The sequence below is a fragment of the Bombina bombina genome, chromosome 3 (genome assembly GCF_027579735.1).
Source record: "Bombina bombina isolate aBomBom1 chromosome 3, aBomBom1.pri, whole genome shotgun sequence".
NCBI classification, from domain to species: Eukaryota; Metazoa; Chordata; class Amphibia; order Anura; family Bombinatoridae; genus Bombina; species Bombina bombina.
The window spans coordinates 1025942135-1025966207 of record NC_069501.1 but is presented as its reverse complement, the minus strand read 5'-3'; the positions used below and the strand labels follow the sequence as shown (position 1 = coordinate 1025966207).

Genomic DNA, 24073 nt, shown 5'->3' with positions numbered 1-24073 from the left:
GTTTGGGTTCAGAGTTTACAATATTTGTAGAAAGTCAAAGTCTATTTCCAATCAGATTTAGAGAAGAAAAAAAAAGGAAATTGTTTTCATGCTTCATTAAAACACTGCAAATTCATACTGTGAGTTAATGTGATACACTAGTGGAATCTAGACATTCTAACACTGTTGTACAAATGCACTTCTGTTTGTTCACAGTATCACACATGAGACACACATGTTGGTTTACTGTATTCCTTAGACTCAGTAAAATATACCCACACATTTATAATTTAGCTCCATTATATAAAGAGGGGATAACAAAATCAAAATTATTTGTCTTTTACTTAGATGAAAAAAAAGCAGAAATGTTATCTGTCCTATGATTTTTATGGTATTTGTAACTCACTAATTAAATTGAAACAAACTATAGATAAATAGTGATAGGAAATAATATTGTTAAATAAAAATAATCTTCCACTGAGTATTTCTACTGTACATTTAAAATTTAAAATAGTTTTTAGAATGTAGAATGTTTTCTTATGTGATGTCATAATAGGCGTAAACTTTAAATATGTTTTATATTGTCAGATCTTTTTACTATATAGGCATTTTTCTATTAAATGCATTTTTAAAAACCTTTGTTTATTATGTTAACATACGTTCTCTATATTGCAATGTTCATATTCAAAGCAGAAATAATATAATACCAACCCAACTAGTTTAAGGAAAATATCTACTCAATTCAAATGAGAGTTTACATTGCAATATAACAATACCCAATAATGTCACTTGTATTGCACTTCAACATCACAGATTCCTGGGAAATATTTATCACTCCTAGACAGCGCATGTTAACATTTTCTTTTCTACCCTGTATGCACCAACTTCATAAAATAAAATGATCTATTCACAAGTGTTCATGCTCGTGTACACCAAATTTACTACATTTTAATATACGTTACATGTTCTAAAATTAAAATGTTACAACTCAGCAGTGTTCAGATTTCATGCCAGTCTGTTCAGCTGTTTGGCCTGTAGCTATGACTAAAGTTTCTCAAAAAGCCACAAGTGGTGCAAAAACTCTGCCTTTTGGTCTCTGGTGAATATTTTGCTGAACTATTTTACTTCAATTGATTTCTACGCCACTTCAGAAAATAGTGCATTTTTGAACAAATTGGTCCTTGCATTCCAGACTGTGAGCATTTGAAAATACTGACTTCTGAGGGAAAGTTTGCCCCATTTAAATCTATGATGTGTACAGATAATACTTGGTTTTGTTTTCATTGTAGTCTTTAGTGCAGTTAGTGATTTTCCATGATACTAAAACTATTTTTTTTAACAACTTTTTAGGGTTTTACATAGACATATATGCATGGCACCTTAGTGATGAATACATTTGTTGTGCTCAATATTATCAAACATTGACTTATGTGTGGATGATCTTTGTTTTTTAGTAAACTACTTTATATAATGTCAAAATTCCCACATCAGATTTGGTAAAAATAGATATTTCCACTAACTTCCTTTATGACATTTTTTTAGAAACCCATTCTAACTATACATAAATCCTTACAAACTGTTTTCAATATCATGAGATTTTAGAGAAATAGAAGAGCCTTGTATCAACCCCCTTCAAAACCACATAACTGCTACAATCCTCAGTGAGAAACCAGGGCATTAATAAGGGATAATGTAATATTTCCACATCTCTATATTATTTTATTAGACTTAGCAGCTGCTCCTGAATTCGTATTCTGAGGCAACTCATTGATTAGATCATTTAGCTACAACAACTGCCGCATTAATACGACTAGCGCTGTAATTATAAGCAATAAATCAATATTTTATTTTTATCCATAACTTCTATCGTATCTGGTGACGTTAATAATTATTTTATCCAACCTGCACTGTTTTACTGTATCGCCTGCACAGCGCTATAGAATATATTACAGCTTTATATAAGATTCGTATTGTGTCCTGGCAGTGTTTATACCTAAGCAGCGTCTCTGGGCTGCATTAGTTCAAACACACCCAGCCCATTTGATGTACAAGGCTTATGCACTGGAATGTAGTTAGGTAAACACTGCATAGTAAAATACCTCCTTTTATACTGCCCCCAGCCTTGATAGCCAATCACAGGAGAACGCAGTTTCAAGGCTCCCCTTGCACACTACCCTGCTCTACGAAAACAAAGCTTAATTTCCACGAAATCTTTTATTTTCCCGCCTCTGAAGATCATAGCGTTTAATTGCAAGCCAAGCTAGGGCCCCGGGGTGCAGCTCTAACGAGGATCGGACTAGAGAAGAGGTTGATCCGGGGAGGTTGTTTATCTATAGTATTTTGGGGGGACCTTGAAACAGCGATGTCCCATTTCCTCTGTTGTTTTGCTTCTCTTAGTCTGGATTCTCCATGTTGAACCAATTCTGAGATTTGGGCTTGGGATCTGCCCTATGAATGTATGCATTTATATTTTTTTAATACATTTTTTGTATTTATTTTTTTAAAAGCCCTATCAAGAAAACAAACTATTTTAACATTGCAGTGCACCAGGGCAGACAGGATTTGTAAGTGAGATTGACATAGTGCAAACCAAAGAACGATCTGATCTGTAAAAAGCAAGAAAGATCACCACGGGGTCGGTGTTAGATGGAAAGCAGCTGTATCATCGCCCAAGTGCAGAGAGAAGAGGCGCATCCCAAGCAAGGTAAAGTCGATGCGTTTGCAAGGGGAACCCTAGGCTGCCAGAGACTTGCAACGGATACATTGTATATGGAAGGGGGGTCACTTATTGTTTATTCCCTATGCTGCATGCTATGCCACATAACTTGCTCTGATCTACATTTGCAGCAAGACCTAGACTGCTTATTAACATTTCATCCCTTGTGCTTGTGTGTGCTCAGCTCTTTATGTTTTGCTTTATTAATCCTTTATCTAACTCTGATCTCTTCCTTTACCTGATCAGGTGCCAGTTATTGCAGAAAAAAATAAATAATGTACGTGTCATACGTATTAGCATAGTAAAGATGTTTTTACAATTCTATGTCTACAGAAGAGAACCCTCTAAAAATGCCCCCCCCCCCCTGTTTGCAGGGGTGTGTTCAGTATACATTTTAAATAATGCACTTGCTCTGTGATGATGGCTGTTTTCATACGAAGGGCTGGTACTATTATGTCATCCTATATGACATTGATATTTGTGAATACGTGTATATGGTGTGTGATATATATATATATATATATATATATATATATATATATATATATATATATATACTATTCTGCACAGTTTGTAAACATGGTGGTTTGTTGTAATAAGAGATCGTGTACACTGCTTTCTAAAAGCATTTTGTGAAAATTTGCATAGTGGAGAAGCACAAAAATGCTCACATCATTTGTAGAGTGCTCAGTTCTAGAGTGAATTGTTCTGTACATTTGCTCTTTAAACATATCCCTAACCCCATGGCTACTTGAGGAGGTTATTTTGCAGCCATTAGGGGTTAATCATCTTAATATGTGTAGAATATTCCACTTACTGCAATGAGAAACCTTTCTAAAGTAGCCTAACATATTCACAGTGGTTTATCTGGTTTCCCTCTGGTGGTCTAAAGTGATATTTTGTTTCAAGCTTTTCTCTTTTACCAGCAAGTACAGTAATATTTTGCTACCTTGTTTATCTATTTGAAGGCAATTGTTCTTGAGATGTGTAAACTCTTTGCAGGGGGGTCTGTGATCACTCCCTCACCTAAGGAAATTCAATTGTCTAATTTGTAATCCCCAATTCTGTTCACATTGTTAGTTTAATCTAAAATGTTTTTTTGATAATGATTGTTGTTTGCAAAGTACACCAGACCATGGTTTAGGGCAATTTACAAATTCAAAGTTGGTTGTGCAAAAGTGACAGCTGAAATCTATCAGAAGAAATCACAAACATATTGTGTAGAGAATTATGTTTTCTTTTTCGTAGAAGTAACAACAAGTTGAGCTTTGTTCTTCATGTGTTTTATACGCAGGTTTATTGGCCACAGTGGATCCAGATTGTATTTGTATAGTGTATATACACAACTGTACCAGGATCTGGCATATTATACATGGAACATTTTTATTTATTTTTGTACTATAGACATGGAGAACACATCCGCATATAAACTTTATTAGCCAGAACATATTTTTTTAAGAGCCCATGTATCCCTAATTTATAGGATTGGCCAAGCCCTGTAATTTAGCCTTGGAAATGGTTAATAATTATGACACTGCCTGTCACAAGGTGTGTGGTAGTTACAGAAAACAGTCCTGCATGTTGCTTTGTTCCTGAGCCGCTCATTACAGTTTAACCAAAACAAACAATTCCCTGGCATTACACAAGCACATCTGAGGGCTCTTGCCTTTCTTCTTGTGACCAGTAAACGAATATCCACAGAAGATCAGTTTGTTCTAGCACCATTTTGAGAGATCTGAATTTCAGTCAATTTTATATATAAAAATATGCTTTATATTTTAGTGATAAGTCGGGTCTGTTCCTTGGCTCCAACAAAGTGTGTTTGCGTTTCCTGGCTCCTAAGTTTCATATAATTTTTTCAACACTGTTTCTAAATGGTGTTTTTAATTATTGATTACAAATATTTTTTTATACTACTCCCCTTTTTTTTTTTTTTTAATAGTCACATGACACCATTATGTGCACGCATAATTTGTTTAGCAAGCTTTTGCTGTAAGAATTGTATTCCCTTTCCATAAAAAAAGTAGTTTATCTTTAACTTTGCTTTGCATTGCTTATCTATCTACATACTACACAGTGATTGTCTAGAGCAGTGCACAAACTCCATTAAAGTTGGCCCTAATTGTCCAAAATTAAAGGGTCATGAAGCCCAAGATTTTTCATAATTCAGATAGATCATAAATTTTAAACAACTTCCCATTTTACTTATATTAATTTTGCTTCAATCTCTTGGTATTCTTTGTTGAAGGAGCAGCAATACACTACTGGGAGCTAGCTGAACACACCCGTAAGCCAATGGCAAGAGGCATACATCTGCAGCCACCAATCAGAAACTAGCTCCCATCTCCTGAGCCTACCTAGGTATGTTTTTAAACAAAGGATACCTAGGATACTCGGCAAATTAGATAATAGAAGTGCATTGGAAAGTTGTTTAAAATGCTCTAGCCGAATCATGAAATAAAAAAAAAAATTGGGTTTCGTGTCCCTTTAAGGGAGATAAAATAATCATTCTTACAAGGGGTTTCTCTTGGATTATTATGTGCAACACCCTGCACATTGTGCTTACAGCTTATAATGCTTTTAAAACCTTTATTTTGTATTTATATATTTGGCAGTTGCCTATTAATGTCCCTTTAATGTATTTCCATATGTGTATTGTACACATTAGGCATTACTTCATGCAAAGGAAAAACACATTACAGGAGAGTACATTTTGAGCCTTTTTTGCCTTTTTATTAGAATAAAATGATGATGTGGGTTGTTTCCAAGTCCATACTCTGCATAGTGTTAATTGTAAGGTGTTTTTAAGCTGAACATCCACATTACAATATCACTACATGAATCTTCTGCATTGAAGAACTCCCTTACTTGAAAACAACTTCTTACACACATTGCATGTATATGTACCACATTTTAGTTTATAACTGTGATGTACAGGGTTGACCAACCCTGCAACAGTCACTAGTTTGTCACAGAAAGGTTTAACCCACCCTTTTCACCATAACCAATTTGTCAGTCTTACCACTCCAGGCAAGCCTGGGACTTAGTTCAGTGGGTGCTAGGGTTAAAAAACACACTCTCTCTAGTCCAGGAGTGGGCAATTACTGGCCCTCCAGATGTTATGGACTAAATCTCCCATGATGCTTTGCCTGCATTATGGGAGATGTGGTCCATAACATCTGGAGGGCCAATAGTTGTCCACCCCTGCTCTAGTCGGTACTAGACCTAGAAAATGCCCAACCCCCCCTTTAATGCCACCCACACTAAACTATCTCTGCTGCCACTACCTTAAAATAATTTATTATATTGGAAATCCTAAGGAAAACCCCAAAACACAATTTGTCAAAACTCAATCTAAAAACAGAGTACTGTTATTACTAGTCTCTTCAGTAACATGGTTCAAATATTAGACAAAGGCAAAAGCCTAATAAAGGAACATTTATTATGAACATAAAAAAGTGCCACAGTGCATTTATATAACAAGGAGTTAAACACTGTTTTGCTTTGTGTAATGTTGTTTAACACATAAAAAAAAAACACCATAATTTATGTAAGAACTTACCTGATAAATTAATTTATTTCATATTGGCAAGAGTCCATGAGCTAGTGACGTATGGGATATACAATCCTACCAGAAGGGGCAAAGTTTCCCAAACCTCAAAATGCCTATAAATACACCCCTCACCAGACCCACAATTCAGTTTAACGAATAGCCAAGTAGTGGGGTGATAGAATAAGGAGTAAAAAGCATAAAAAAAATGAACTGCAAATATAATTGTGATTTATACAAAAAAACATAACCCCCATAAAAAGAGTGGGTCTCATGGACTCTTGCCAATATGAAAAATGAATTTATCAGGTAAGTTCTTACACAAATTTATGTTTTCTTTCATGTAATTGGCAAGACTCCATGAGCTAGTAGCGTATGGGATAGAAATACCCAAGATGTGGAACTCGACACAAAAGTCACTAGAGAGGGAGGGATACAATAAAAACAGCCATTTTCCACTGAAAACATTAAATCCACAACCAAAAAAAATAAGTTTTTCTCATAAATGAAAGGGGAAAAAAATACTTAAAACATAAGCAGAGGAATCAAACTGAAACAGCTGCCTGAAGAACTTTTCTACCAAAAGAGGCAAATACATCAAAATGGTAGCATTTAGTAAATGTATGCAAAAAAGACAAAGTCGCTGCTTTGCAAATCTGATCAACTGAAGCTTCATTCTTAAAAGCCCACGAAGAGGAGACTGATCTAGTAGAATGAGCTGTGATTCTCTGAGGCGGGGCCTGACCCGACTCCAAATAAGCCTTATGAATCAAAAGCTTTAACCAAGATGCCAGCCAAGGAAATGGCAGAAGCTTTCTGACCTTTCCTAGAACCAGAAAAGACAACAAATAGACTAGAAGTCTTCCTGAAATCTTTAGTAGCTTCAACATATTTCAAAGCTCTTACAACATCCAGAGAATGTAAGGATCTTTCCAAAGAATTCTTAGGATTAGGACACAAAGAGGGGACAACAATTTCCCTATTAATGTTGTTAGAATTTACAACTTTAGGTAAAAATTTAAATGAAGTCCGCAAAACTGACTCAACTTGATGAAAAATCAGAAAAGGTGACTCACAAGAAAGAGCAGATAATTCAGAAACTCTTCTAGCAGAAGAAATAGCCAAAAGGAACAACACTTAACAAGAAAGTAGTTTAATATCCAAAGAATGCATAGGCTCTAAAGGAGGAGCCTGTAAAGCTTTCAAAACCAAATTAAGACTCCAAGGAGGAGAGATTGATTTAATGACAGGCTTGATATGTACCAAAGCCTGAACAAAACAGTGAATATCAGGAAGCTTAGCAATCTTTCTGTGAAATAAAACAGAGAGCAGAGTTTTGTTCCTTCAAGGAACTTGCAGATAAACCTTTATCCAAACCATCCTGAAGAAACTTTAAAACTCTAGGAATTCTAAAAGAATGCAAGGAGAATTTATGAGAACACCATGAAATATGTCTTCCAAACTCGATAATAAATCTTCCTAGAAACAGTTTTACAAACCTGTAACATAGTATCAATCACTGAGTCAGAGAAACCTCTATGACTAAGCGTTCAATTTCCATACCTTCAAATTTAACAATTTTAGATCCTGATGGAAAAAACGGTCCTTGAGACAGAAGGTCGGGTCTTAAAGGAAGTGGCCAGGGTGGACAACTGGACATCCGGACAAGGTCCGCATACCAGAACCTGTGAGGCCATGCTGGATCTACCAGAAACACAAATATTCCATGATGATTTTGGAGATCACTCTTGGAAGAAGAACTAGAAAAATATAAGTAGGTTGGTAAAACCAAGGAACTGCTAACGCATCCGACTCCACCAGAGGATCCCTAGACCTGGATAGGTACCTGGGAAGTTTCTTGCTTTAGATGAGAATTCATCAGATCTATTTCTGGAAGACCCCACATCTGAACAATCTGAAAAAACACATCTGGATGGAGAGACCACTCCCCCGGATATAAAGTCTGATGGCTGAGATAATCCGCTTCCCAATTGTCTATACCTGGGATATGTACAGCAGAAATTGGACAAGAGCTGGATTCCGCCCAAACAAATATCCAAGATACTTCTTTCATAGCTAGGGGACTGCGTGTCCCGCCCTGATGATTGGCATATGCCATAGTTGTGACATTGTCTGTCTGAAAACAAATGAATGGTTCTCTCTTCAACAGAGGCGAAACCTGAAGATCCCTGAAAATACCACGGATTTCCAAAATATTGTTTGGTAACCTCGCCTCTTGAGATTTCCAAACCCCTTGTGCTGTCAGACAGCCTCCCCAACCTGAAAGACTTGCATCTGTTGTGATTACAGTCCAGGTTGGACGAACAAAAGAGTCCCCTTGAATTATACGGTGGTGATCTAACCACCAAGTCACAGAAAGTTGAACACTGGGATTTAAGGATATTAATTGTGATATCTTTGTATAATCCCTGCACCATTGCTTCAGCATACAAAGCTTGGAGCTGTCGCTAGGCCAAATGGAAGAGCGACAAATTAGTAATGCTTGTCTAGAAAAGAGAATCTCAGAAAGCTATAGTGGTCTGGATAAATCGGAATATGAAGAAATGCATCCGGTAATTCTATCATGGACATATAATGCCCTTGCTGAACAAAAGGCAGAATAGTCCTTAGTGTCACTATTTTGAAAGTTGGCACTCTTACAAAACGGTTCAAAATTTTCAGATCCAGAACTGGCCTAAATGAATTTTCTTTCTTTGGGACAATGAATAGATTTGAATAAAACCCCAGACCTTGTTCCTGAAACAGAACTGGTATAATTACCCCTGAAAGCGCTAGATCTGAAACACACTTTAGAAAAGCCTGAGCCTTCACTGGGTTTGCTGGAACGCGTGAGAGAAAAAAATCTTCTCACAGGAGGTCTTACTCTGAATCCTGTTTGATACCCTTGAGAGACAATGCTCTAAATCCATTAATTTTGGATAGAATCTGCCCAAATATTTTGGAAATTTTTTTTAATCTGCCCCCCACACCAGCTGAGCTGGAATGAGGGCCGCACCTTCATGCAGAATTGGGGGCTGGCTTTGTTTTCTTAAGAAACTTGAATTTATTCCAACTTGAAGAGGGTTTCCAATTGGAACCAGATTCTTTGGGGGAAGGATTGGCTTTCTGTTCCATATTCTGTCGAAAAGAATGAAAACTATTAGAAGCCTTAGATTTACCCTTAAATCTTTTATCCTGAGGTAAAAAAAAAACTCTTCCCCCCAGTAACAGTTGAAATAATTGAATCCAACTGAGAACCAAATAAATTGTTACTTTGGAAAGAAAGAGATAGTAATCTAGACTTGGGTACCATGTCAGCATTCCAATATTTAAGCCACAAAGCTCTTCTAGCTAAGATAGCTAAAGACGTAGATTTAACATCAATTTTGATGATATCAAAAATAGCATCACAGATAAATTGATTAGCATGTTGAAGCAAGCTAACAATGCTAGACAAATCAGGATCTGTTTCCTGTGGCACTAAACTTTCCAACCAAAAAGTTGATGCAGCTGCAACATCAGCCATAGAAATGACAGGCCTGAGAAGATAGTCAGAATATAAATAAGCTTTCCTTAGATAAGATTCAAGTTTCCTATCTAAACGGTCCTTAAAGGTCGTACTATCTTCCATAGGGATAGTAGTACGTTTGGCAAGAGTAGCGAGTCCCATCAATCTTGGGGATTGTTTTCCAAAACTCCAATCTAATTGCTGGCAAAGGATACAACTTTTTAAACCTAGCAGAAGGAATAAAAGAAGTACCAGGCCTATTCCATTCAGAAATAGCATCAGGAACTGGAAAAAATCTCTGGAGTAACCACAGGAGGTTTATAAACCGAATTTAAACGTTTACTACTTTTAATGTCGAGGACTAGTTTTAATGTCAAGAGGACTAGTTTCCTCAATATCCAAAATAATCAACACCTCTTTTAACAAGGAACGAATATACTCCATCTAAAAGAGATAAGTAGATTTGTCAGTGTCAATATCTGAGGTAGGATCTTCTGAATCAGATCCTCATAAGAGGAGGATAAATCAGTATGTTGTCGGTCATTTGAAATTTCATCAACTTTATGAAGTTTTAAAAGACCTTTTACGTTTATTAGAAGGCAGAATAGCAGACAAAGCCTTCTGAATCGCATCAGCAATAAAATCTTTTATATTTACAGGGATATCATGTACATTAGATGTTGAAGGAACTGGCACTGTACTAGTACTGATGGATACATTCTCTGCATGTAAAAGCTTATCATGACAACTTTTACATACTACTGCTGGAGATATAATCTCTACAGATACACTTATTTTTGGTAGAACTGTTATCAGGCAGCAGTAATCCAACAGTGGTTAATGAGACAGGACCAGATTCAGACATCTTGCAAATGTAAGAGTAAAAACAACATATAAAGCAAAATTATCAATTTCCTTATATGGTAGTTTCAGGAATGGGGAAAAAATGCAAACAGCAAAGCCCTCTGAGTATATAAAAAAGGCAAGAGGCATATAGGATGTGGGGTTTAAATAATTAAATTATTTGGCACCAAGTATGATTCACAATGCAAAATTATTTTTTTTGCCGCTAACATCCAAAAATTATGCAAATCATGTCATGGCAGATGCAACCTTGTGCAAGGAACCTGGTGTCAACTAAGACGCTGTAAATGGCGAATTTGCGTCAATGAACGTACCTTTGCGCCAATAAAATTCTTGCGCTAAGAATGACGCAATAAATATTAGCATTTTGTGGCCTTGTGAGCCTAATTTTTCCCACGAAAATTAAAGAAAACAGTCAATTTTGAAGAAAAGACTATACCCCAGGTAAGAAAAAATAACTTCCTAAATAGATAAAGTGCCAAACCATAGCTGAGTGTCTTAAGTAATGAAAACATACTTACCGAAAGACACCCATCCACATATAACAGATAGCCAAACAAGTACTGAAACAGTTATCAGTAGAGGTAATGGAATATGAGAGTATATCGTCGATCTGAAAAGGGAGGTAGGAGATGAATCTCTACGACCGATAACAGAACATATGAAAAGATTTCCCGTGAGGAAAACCATAGAATTCAATAGGTGATACTCCCTTCACATCCCTCTGACATTCACTGTACTCTGAGAGGAATCGGGCTTCAAAATGCTGAGAAGTGCATATCACAGAAGAAAATCAAGCACAAACTTACTTCACCACCTCCATAGAAGGCAAAGTTTGTAAAAACTGAATTGTGGGTGTGGTGAGGGGTGTATTTATAGGCATTTTGAGGTTTGGGAAACTTTGTCCCTCCTGGTAGGATTGTATATCCCATATGTTGCTAGCTCATGGACTCTTGCCAATTACATGAAAGAAAGGAGAAATATACAGAACCTATAACTTTACCAGATTAGCCTCTTTTCAGGGAGATGACAGAAATATTGCCAAACATGCTGCTTCACACAGCCTCCCATGTAGAATGACTATTTTGCTGATACCACAATTAAATACATTATTTTTCTTCCTGATGGTCAGGTTTCTGACCAGGCCCCTTCCAGAGTGGGCAATGAAGGTAGTTTTTTTTTATGGAACACCATAATCCACAGTGCAAACCCTGGCTGGAGAGGTATAGGTCGGATAACTTAGAATTTTTAGTTATGTATATCCAGTACATGAGGATTATTTTGATACCAAGCATGACATGTCTGTCATATTTAGTCACCCGGTAGGTAACACAAATGTGATTAACACATGTCTTAAAGGGACAGTAAAGTCAAAGTTTAAACTTTTATAAATCAGATAGGACATGCAATTTTAAACAACATTCCAATTCACGTTTATCATCAAATTTTCTTTTTTTCTTGGTATTCTTTGTTGAAGGCTAAACCTAGGTCAGCTCAAAGGTTCATTTCTAAGCCATTGAAGGACTCCTCTTATCTCTGTGCATTTTATTAGCTTTTCACAGCTAGACAGTGCTAGTTCATGTGTGCCTTATAGTTCACATTGTGCTTTACTCTCTGAGTTATTTATGAGTCAGCACTGATTGGCTAAAATGTAAGTTTGTAAAAGTACTAAGATGAGGGGCAGCCTGCAGAGGTTTAGATACAAGGTTATCACAGAGTTAAACTGCGTTGGTTATGCAAAACTGGGTAAAAAAGGGATTATCTATCTTTTTAAAAAATATCAATTATCAAGCATACTGTTCCTTTTTAAAGTAACAGTTCACTTACAAAATTGTGAATATTTAATGATAATAAATGTATTACCCATTCCCCTGGTTTATATAACCGACATAGTTATATTAATACACTTTTTACCTCTGTGATTACCTTGTATCTAAGCTTCTGCAGAATGCTACCTTATCTCAGGGCAGTTTAAAACTTGCATTTTAGCCAATCGGTGCATTCTCATTTGTAACTTCACAGGAGTGAGCACAGTGTTATCTATATGGTAAACATTACCTAGCTGTCTCTTGCTGTGGAAAGCTTATAAAATGACTGAGGTAAAGGCAGCCTGCAGGGGTTAAAACAGGCAGAGATTTAGAGTTTTAGATGTTATAAAGTATATTAATATAACAATGTTGTTTATGCAAAACTGGGGAATGGATAGTAAAGGCGTTATATCTTTTTAAACAATAACATTTTTGGAGTAGACTGTCCCTTTAAGATAAACTAGAGTCACCTCTAATTGACCTCAGGTTTGTGCCTTGATAGGGATGCTGTTTTCTGTCACCCTGGTAGACATCTTTGACACTTATATATCCCTGCATCTTGTGGAACTAGATGTAGGTAGTAAAAACCGGTGGCCCCATAAGTTTGTACCAGAACTATCTAAAAAGTCAGAGTTGTAAATAGCAGAGAAATAATGAGCCCCTGACATAATATCAGGAGGTGTTTATGACAAAAACTAACCATATTTATTATTATGATCAGGGACCTGTTGTTATGGTAGATATCATGTTTCACAGCCTAATGATTTTACAATGTGTGTTTTACCTTCTGCTACATTTATTTACATCAGACACACTTAGAAATTCTATTGTTGAAGAAGTGGATACCTTGTGTTACTGAGCAGCTAATCCTGGTTTGTTTTTAAACATATACAAGTTATATTTTTTTTGCTGTCTGAGCCAAATCATTGAATATTTATTTTCATGATTCAAATAGAACATTCAGGTTTTTTTTTAAACCACTTCCCAGTGTACTTCTATCAAATTTGCTTCACTCTCTTGGTATCCTTTGTTGAAGGAGCAGAAATAAACATCTGGGAGTTAGTTGAACGCTTCGGGCAACTAGTCAGCAACTAGTGCCTCAATGCTGCTGAACCTACCTAGGTATGATTTTCAACAAATGAAACTGAAATAACAAACCAAATTACATAATAGAAGTAAATTTAAAAGGTTTATTAAAATGTCATGCACTATCTGAATCATGATCGTTTAAAGGACCAGTCAACACAGCTGATTTGCATAATCAACAAATGCAAGATAACAAGACAATGCAATAGCACTTAGTCTGAACTTCAAATGAGTAGTATATATATATATATATATATTTTTTTTTTTCTGACAATTTAAAAGTTGTCTCTTTCCACTCCCCCTGTACCATGTGACAGCCATCAGCCAATCACAAATGCATACACGTACTATGTGACAGCCATCAGCCATTCACAAATGCATACACATTTGTTCTTGCACATGCTCGGTAGGAGCTGGTGACTCAAAAAGTTTAAATATAAAAAGACTGTGCACATTTTGTTAATGGAAGTAAATTGGAAAGTTGTTTAAAATGGCATGCTCTATCTGAATAATGGAAGTTTAATTTTGATTGAGTGTCCCTTTAATTTTGACTTTATTGTCCATTTAAACAGGGTCAGGTCATGTCAGTCACCCAGGCATATGGTTTATAGTTTTACCCATCGTTAGTAAATTGACAGTGTTTTTTTTCCTTTTCTGTCTTCTAGTCATCATCATATGCTAAAAATACTTTACAATTTTTACCAATTCTTCCTATCCAAATGATCAGTCACTTTTATTTTTTTTGCATTCCCCTTGGTGTAAGGCAGACATCGTCAAACTTGGCCCTCCAGAGGTTTTGGAACTACATTTCCCATGATGCTCAGCCAGCATATCAGCTGACTGAGCTTCATGGGAAATGTAGTTCCATAACCTCTGGAGGGCCACATTTGAGGATGTCTGGTGTAAGGTATATATTCTATATGGTTATAAGTGCTGTGCATGTTTATTTGGCTCCCGTGTGTGTGCATGGAAGTGGCTGTCACCCATGGGTCTCTGTCACTCACTCTGCATTAGTGGGGGCCAAAATCATGTGTACAGCACGTACTGTGGCATGTGTTTGTGTGTGTTTTCTCCTAAGGACCTTTTTAATGGTAGCACCACCGGCTATAATTTCATGAAACCCAAATTTATCATTCATGATTCAGATAGAGCCTCTAATTTTAAATAACTTTCCAATTTACTTATTTTTTCTAATTTGCTTCATTCTCTTGATATCCATTTTTGAAAAGCATATATAGGTGGGATCGGGAACTGGGAGCTAGCTGCTGATTTGTGGCTGCACATATAAGTCTTGTGGTTGGCTTACCGGTGTGTTCAGCTAGCTCCCAGTAGTGCGTTGCTGCGCCTTCAAGAAAGGCTGCAAAGAAAATGAAGCAAAATTGAGAACAAAAGTACATTTGGAAAGTTATTTACAAATGTATGTCCTACCTCAATCACAAAGGAAAACATTTGGGTTTCATTTTCCTATTAAGGTGAAATTAGCTAATATTTTTTTACACTTATTATTATTATTATTATTATTATTATTATTATTATTATTATTATTATAGGGATATGAAACCCAAAATTGTCTTTTGTGATTAAGAGAGAGCATACCATTTATTAAAAAAAAAAAAAAAGTTCAGATTTGCTTTATTCCAATGATATTCTGTGTTGAAGAGATACCTAGGTAGGCATCTGGAACACTATATTGCAGGAGATAGTGCTCTTTCAAATGGATAATATTGTTGCCATATAGTGCAGTCTGCAGAGGCTTAGATACAAGTTAATCACCGAGGTAAACAGTTTTGGTCTGAATCATGAAAGTAAAGTATTGGGTTTCATGTCCCTTTAACAAGATTGGCACCTCATAAAGAAGTGGTGATCTCAGTTTGACGGGCGCTGATGGTAAGTACACACTAGCGATTTTGCACTTTAAAAATAAATAAAAATACACATTGGTTTGCAAAGTGCATTGTGCTTATAATAAGGCTGTACAGACACTGCATACCATTGACTCTTATGCTTCTTTAATAAAATAAAGTAGTGTTTTCCTTGGCAGTTACTGCTTTACGTTAAAGGGACATTGTACATTAGATTTTTCTTTGCATAAATGTTATGTAGATAATTTATATAGCCCATTTGGGAGTGTTTTTGTTAAAAAAAAAAATGTATAATTTTGCTTATGTTGAAATATATATTGTGCTGATTTTCAGACCCCTAACCATGCCCCAACGTTTTAGATGTATACAGACTTCAGATTGCTTCTGTTTTGTATAATGGGTCTTTTCATATGCGGGGGAAGGGTCTGCACTTAGCCTAACCTCAGCAGCAGTGCTAAATTGGTAGTAAGATTTGAAAAGGTTTTATACTGGATTTTTATGTCCGTATCTGTGCATACTATTCTTTATAGTAGTGTCTATTACATGTAGTTAAATGAAAATAATGTACCTTTAACATTATTTTGTGCTGTAAAATAGTGAATTACTGACTCTCAATAAGCAAAATGGTTCTTAGCAGACTACCTCATAAATATATCCCCAGAAAAAAAGGCTAATGTATTTTGAAGGCTGACTACTTTGTAAATGGTGTTGGTGAATACCAAATCATTGGATTAATAACATATCAATGCCCCATTAAAAAAATACATCAAATTAATGAAATTAGAAAACAAAATCTTGTGTCTGTTGTGCAGCTCTGTATCATTCAAGCTTTTAGTTTCCATTTTGTTATGATGTACCATGTTTTCTGCTGTGCATCCGCCTGGCAGCTAAGGAGTTAATAATTATAGACGTATTAGTCTTACTATCTCTGGTATTAAGACATTTGATGCTCCTCGCAGGGCTGACTGGCGTCTAAATTCCTGTTACTCCCAGCAACTATTTCTAGCTCAAAAACATATCACAGCAACAGTGTTTAAAACACAATACCACCCCCAGAATCTGGAATGTAATAGGATGCTATTGCTGTTATTTTCATTGTCTTTTGTTAACCACTTAATGATAGAATTTTTATATTTATTGACTTGTTCTCCTCAAATGGGGACCTGGCGTTCGGAGCAGGACTTTTTCTCTTTAATTGATGAGCACTTATTGATGTATAATAGTTTATGCCACTGTCCTTCATGATTGGTTGTTGGTCTCTCTAACATCTGATGGGGTTGAGCAGATGTTCTAGATTAGAATATTTATAGTAATGGAAAATATATATGTATGTGTATGTATGTGTGTGTGTGTGTATATATATATATATATATATATATATATATATATATATATATATATATATATATATATATATATATATATAATGTATGTGTGTGTATATATATATATATACGCACACACACACTTGTTAGATCACTAATGCTTAAATAAACATTGTAGTGTACAATTTGCATGCTTTCATTTGTTAGAGTATGTCATTTTAGAACTATTTGCTGTGGAAAGGCTTAAACATGTAGGTGAAGTCCTGCGCAGGAGCCGCAAATCTGCAGTTCCGAGCTAATCACAGCCGGGGATTGGTGGGGTTGTGTGACTGCCACTGCTGATTGGCTAAGTGGTTGTCTCTGCAGCTCCCATGCAGGACTATGTTTTAACTCCCTAATGTAAAGTGCAAAAATGACCTGCTGTTTAGAGCATGTGTCCCCTTTAAGAGATTTATTTGTAATATTAGCAATGCTACTTCACTATGTTACTGCAGCATAACCCCTAAGCATAAAGGAATTTGAGGGTTGTTCCCACACTGTCTTCTATTTAAAACTTAAGTTTTTTTGGGGGGGGTTTTGTGTGAGAAAACCTGATACAAACTAGATCATCAAAGCCCACCAAGAGTCCATTCCTGGACCTACATTCCTCACCCCAGCAAATTTTAAAATTGGCTATACAAATTGTAATTGGTCACGGCTCATAGAATTTCAGCACTTCTTAAATGATTCTACACATATCTGTATCTGTGAATCCTTCTCTTACTGGCTTTTTCTTTATAACGAAAAAAGTCAGAAAGGTTTCATTCTCAGTCAATGAGTATATTTGCAAAATACTACAGAGATGCATTACCTAAATATTTTGTACTTGTGCTACTACTATTATTTATTTGTAAGGCACTGCCAAGTCCCACAGCCCTGGCCACATAAGTAAGGGTACATATACAGACACTCATTAATGGTGAAAAAGAATATATAGATAATTAATACAAGTGGACAAAGGTCCCTGCTCCAAAGAGTCCCAATGTTTCTGGTAAGGAACAACTGTGAATTACCTGTGCTCTTGTACAGACTTAGACCAACACATAGAGACCTCCCCCACCCCCAGTTACAGGTAAGCACACACTTACCCCTTAATTGTTAAGGGGTGAACAAAATAATTTAAAGGGACTTAAAAAAATAATGCATTGTTCTAATGCATTTTATTGCACTATTGCTTGAGCAGAACTATTTGTTTAAACCCATAGCAAGGAGTTAAACACATAGCTTGGAACCGGTGAAGAAAGAATGGTAAGCTGTAGAACAGCAGCGCTTCGGTGAAGGCTGTAAAATCTGACAGGCTCAGCTGTTCCGTCTGATTCTGCGACCCGTCACGTGGTGTAGTGTTGAAATCTGAAAGGAGGTGTCTCTAGCAAATGATTGGTGGTCATCCAGTCACGTGTGCGCTCAGGAATGCGGTTGCACATTCCATCGGGTCGCATATTTTGACACTACACCGGCAGTGCACCACTGGTCTGGAGGTAAAGTAGCCCAATCATTCACTGCAAGTGTGCTAGGTGACCAGTCGTCAGTGTGGTTTTGCTTAGGATCAGCCTAACTCTGTAGCCAGTGAACTATTGTTACTTAAATTCTAGTTCCGGCTCCTAATTTTCAGATCCTTTTGGTATGTTTTATAATTGTTAAATGCATTTTTTGGCAGCATATTAAAGAGTCATTGGAGTGATGCATTAAGTTTAATTAATTGAGGGATGCCTTACAACAGGGAGTTAATTAATTAAAATATGAATATTTAATTTGTGCATATTTTTAAATGAAACCTAATTATACCTACATCCTTAGTACAGGCCGACAGCAGCGTGGTATTAACCAATCTGTAAAATTAGTTGCAGACAGTGATGTACAAAGGTTTTGGCACATTATGTTTAAAACCATCACAACTTTTGATCTCATTGAATTCATTCTAAATGAATATTAACACATGGTGTTAATTTTCGTTTTATCAACCATAACATTCCAAAAAATAATCACAAAATTCCAATAGTCAAATCAGTGACTAAATGTATAGAATCATTCAACATACAGAACAGATGTCACCATTTGCCTGTCCCTTAGTTGTGGATTGAATGTGCATGTTTATGGGAAGAAGGGAGGTGATCAGTCTGGTGACAAATTCAGTTCGAGCAGAAATGAAGCACATAGTGTGACAGGTAAAATAAGGGAGGAACACCGCAAATAGGCAAGTTGGATTAGATTTAAAAAGCATTCAGTGTGTTCATACAATCATGTATGTCATTTTTGCCTAATAATAAAACCTGGTGACAAGGTAGGCGGTTTGTGTGTTGTCAGCGCTAATTTTGTTTCAGAGGGTTCTTGGTCTCTTCATTGTTAGGGTCTCAACTGTCTGATTGATTGAAACCTAGTTGGAGGGTTTAAAGGAACATACAACACTTTGAGATTGTCCTGTAAAATGTTTAATTATGAATAAAAAAATGTGCAATATACTTTCATTATATATTTTGTGACATTTCACTGTAAATTAAAAGGATAGGATACATATACGTAAGAGCATGTTTCAGAGTGTTTTTTTTTTTTTTTCTTCTCCTGCTGGAGTTGTCCCTGTCAGCCAGTGAGCAGATTTCTGGGACTTTGTTGTACAGTCATGCTTTTTTCTATTTAACTTTTGAACATTTATATTAGTAGTATGTATGTATGTATGTGTGTATATATATATCACACACACACAGAGTGAAGAATTATTAGGCAAGTTGTATTTTTGAGGATTAATTTTATTATTGAACAACAACCATGTTCTCAATGAACCCAAAAACTCATTAATATCAAAGCTGAATAGTTTTGGAAGTAGTTTTTAGTTTGTTTTTAGTTTTAGCTATTTTAGGGGGATATCTGTGTGTGCAGGTGACTATTACTGTGCATAATTATTAGGCAACTTAACAAAAGACAAATATATACCCATTTCAATTATTTATTTTTACCAGTGAAACCAATATAACATCTCAACATTCACAAATATACATTTCTGACATTCAAAAACAAAACAAAAACAAATCAGTGACCAATATAGCCACCTTTCTTTGCAAGGACACTCAAAAGCCTGCCATCCATGGATTCTGTCAGTGTTTTGATCTGTTCACCATCAACATTGCGTGCAGCAGCAACCACAGCCTCCCAGACACTGTTCAGAGAGGTGTACTGTTTTCCCTCCTTGTAAATCTCACATTTGATGATGGACCGCAGGTTCTCAATGGGGTTCAGATCAGGTGAACAAGGAAGCCATGTCATTAGATTTTCTTCTTTTATACCCTTTCTTGCCAGCCACGCTGTGGAGTACTTGGACGCGTGTGATGGAGCATTGTCCTGCATGAATATCATGTTTTTCTTGAAGGATGCAGACTTCTTCCTGTACCACTGCTTGAAGAAGGTGTCTTCCAGAAACTGGCAGTAGGACTGGGAGTTGAGCTTGACTCCATCCTCAACCCGAAAAGGCCCCACAAGCTCATCTTTGATACCAGCCCAAACCAGTACTCCACCTCCACCTTGCTGGCGTCTGAGTCGGACTGGAGCTCTCTGCCCTTTACCAATCCAGCCACGGGCCCATCCATCTGGCCCATCAAGACTCACTCTCATTTCATCAGTCCATAAAACCTTAGAAAAATCAGTCTTGAGATATTTATTGGCCCAGTCTTGATGTTTTAGCTTGTGTGTCTTGTTCAGTGGTGGTCGTCTTTCAGCCTTTCTTACCTTGGCCATGTCTCTGAGTATTGCACACCTTGTGCTTTTGGGCACTCCAGTGATGTTGCAGCTCTGAAATATGGCCAAACTGGTGGCAAGTGGCATCTTGGCAGCTGCACGCTTGACTTTTCTCAGTTCATGGGCAGTTATTTTGCGCCTTGGTTTTTCCACACGCTTCTTGCGACCCTGTTGACTATTTTGAATGAAACGATTGATTGTTCGATGATCACACTTCAGAAGCTTTGCAATTTTAAGAGTGCTGCATCCCTCTGCAAGATATCTCACTATTTTTTACTTTTCTGAGCCTGTCAAGTCCTTCTTTTGACCCATTTTGCCAAAGGAAAAGAAGTTGCCTAATAATTATGCACACCTGATATAGGGTGTTGATGTCATTAGACCACACCCATTCTCATTACAGAGATGCACATCACCTAATATGCTTAATTGGTAGTAGGCTTTCGAGCCTATACAGCTTGGAGTAAGACAACATGCATAAAGAGGATGATGTGGTCAAAATACTCATTTGCCTAATAATTCTGCACTCCCTGTATATGTATATGTATGTATGTATGTATATATATATATATATATATATATATATATATATATATATATATATATATAGTGCTACTTTAGTTTAACACTAGCACAGTATTCAATAAATACTGTACCTGTAAAATAGTGACACTTACTGTAGTACAATTTGACAGACTATAACACAGAGACATAGATTGCACTTTAATGATATAAACAGAGTGAGCTCTGCATAACAAAAGGGTGCCAGTCACTTTTTTTTTTTTTTTCGCAATCTCACAAAGATTGCGGCACTGTTTCAAAATTCTTGGAGTTTGAACTTCAGGTTCAAAAAGCGCTGTATTAGCGAAGCGTTGTAAAGTGAGGTATACCTGTGTGTGTGTGTGTGTATGTATGTGTATATATATATATATATATATATATATATATATATATATATATATATATATATATATATATATATATATATATATATATATATATATATATATATATATATATATATATATATATATATATATACACACACACCATTTCTGAAAAATGTGTGGTTTTAGCATCTGATAATTTGAATTGCTTACTGTAGACTTTACAAGCCTGCCTCTGCCACATATCTCCCTCCTAATTGTTGTTAGCAGAGATAAGATACTGAACTGCAAAACAAGTGTCAGGTCTGGTCTACTCCAGTAACAAGTTTGGATTGGCCCCTCCAACAAGGACAAGAGGTCACAGCAAACGAGGTGTTGTTGCATTCAAAACATTTGACTTTGCAAGTATGTTAATGTACTGCATGTATGCATAAAAAATGTATAAGTAAAGGGACAGTAAACCCCATGTAATTACAAAAAAAGTGCTGTTCTGCTATAGAATAATTTATCAGCCAATTCTGAACATTTTAAAACAAAATATCTTGTTTGCTGCAATTGGTTTTTTTATAGTCAAACTGCACTCACCATTTTATTTGGAGGAGCTAAGCTTGAGTCAGCAGTGAACAAGGCTAGGCACAGTCATTCTTTTGTAGTTGCCAGTTAGGTAAATATATATAGCAGAGTTAGCCTTGAGAATTCTGCAGGGTGCTGTTCCTGCTCTGAGAATTAGAAATGCCACAATTTTCAGAGCGTAATTACATGGTAAAGGGGCAAAATAAATAATGGATGTGTATGTTGCAAACTTATATTTTATTACGCTATTTTTGTCTATAAAAACCAAATAGTAAAGAACATACAGAGATAAGCAAATGAGTATCCTACCTAGCCTACAAAAACACTGCACCAATCTTTGGCATGCAAATTTATCTAGTTGATTTGCACATGCTCAACAGAGTTAAAGGGACATTCCAGTCAAAATTGAAATGCACATAGATGAATTACATCTTTGAATAGAAACATATTGGCAATATACATGTATTGGCAAAAATGCTTCTAGTAAGAGTTATCACTGTTTTAGTGTTAGCATTTTTCTCTGCACGTGAAGCATACCTAGATATAGTCACTGCACCCACATTTTAAATAATGCAGCTGCTCAGATCATCAGTGGGGCTTGTGTTATGTCAGCAATTAACAAATTGAGTCATTACTAGATGGTACAAGCACCTTAGGCTCTCTGAACAAGTGTTGTGTTTAAATTGCTGGTGCACAGTGCATACTTAAATACACTTTTGAAACAGCTATAGCTTTTATTAGAAGCATTTTTGCTAATGCATGTATATTACAAATTTTCTTCTGTTCAATACCGAAATGCACCCATGTGGTTTCCAATTTTGGCTGAAATATCCCTTTTAAAGGGCCAAAAAGTCAAAATGAAAGTTTTATGATTCAGGTACCGCATGGAATTTAAAAGAGCTTTCCAATATACTTCCATTATCAATAAGTGCACAGTATTTTTTATATGCACAGTTTCTAAGGCTCCAGCTTCTACTGAGCATGTTCAAAAGTGCACTTTGAATAGGTATATACATGTTCTAATTGGCTGAGGGCTGTCACATGATACAGGGGGAGGGAAACTTGGATTCACTTTTAATTTGCCAGAAAATATCCTACTGTTTATTGCATTGTCTTTATTTTGTAGTTGTCAATTATTCAGTTCTGCTGTATTTAGTGGTCCTTTAAGGGGACAGTAAATACTGTAAGATTTCTATATAAAATGTTTAGTTATGCATAATGAAACACCTTTGTAATATATTTTCATTATTTAGTTTGTTCCCTTTTCATGTAATTTAGCTATGAAAATGGCTCAGTTTCTAATAATCAGAACTTTAAATACTACCAGCTGACTTCTTAAGGTTACCCCTGCTACATAGCTGTTCCTAATCAGATTTATCAGCTAAAAACTGCAAAACAATCTATTTTATGATAACGTTATGGCTGTGGCTAGCCTTGTCTGTGGACTAAAGCCATGATTGGCTCCTTTTTAAATAAGGCATTGTGGGTGGAGTTTGGCTATTGAAAAATAATTGCAGTAAAAAGGATGTTTGTTTTCAACTTAAATGGACAGTAAACCTTAAAATTAATGTTATATAATTCTGCACATAGTGCGGAATTATATAACATTATTTAAGTGCTATAGTTATAAAAGCCTTTTTTCCCATTTAATATTTTAAAAATATGGCACTTTTACAGACCCGCTCTCTGCTTTCTGCTGAGCGGGTCTGTTTTTTTTACTCAGCGCATCGGGCCAGCTGTATAGTCACAGCCCGGCCCGACCGCGCCATAACACTAAATGCAGCTTGCTCCTGCTCTGTCTGACAGCAGGAGCGAGCTTCACTTAATGTTATTGTGCGGTCGGGCCGGGCTGTGACTATACATCTGGCCCGATGCGCTGAGTAAAAAAAACAGACCCGCTCAGCAGAGAGCGGGTTTGTAAAAGCGCCATATTTTTAAAATATTAAATGGGGGAAAAAAGGCTTTTATAACTATAGCACTTAAATAATGTTATATAATTCCGCACTATGTGCAGAATTATATAACATTAATTTTAAGGTTTACTGAGCCTTTAAGACTTGGCTGATATGTTCTATAGCAAAGATCAGAAATGTCTCGTAGATACCAGGGGGTAAATGTATCATGGTGCGGACAGACATGATCCACTATAGTGA

The 24073-nt window shown here is 36.2% G+C and overlaps 1 protein-coding gene across 2 annotated transcripts in view; it reads left to right on the top strand.

Moving 5' to 3' along the window:
* The first annotated feature begins 2136 nt into the window (after positions 1-2136).
* Positions 2137-24073, top strand: part of CTDSP2 (CTD small phosphatase 2) — a 62229-nt gene continuing 40292 nt past the window's right edge. The window contains exons 1-2 of one of the 2 annotated variants that reach the window (XM_053708214.1): positions 2137-2435; positions 2522-2683. In XM_053708214.1, the coding sequence (XP_053564189.1) occupies positions 2626-2683 (58 nt within the window). In that variant the 5' untranslated portion in view covers positions 2137-2435; positions 2522-2625. Of the gene's footprint in view, positions 2684-24073 lie in introns of both variants that reach the window. The other variant, XM_053708213.1, reaches the window with a different exon arrangement.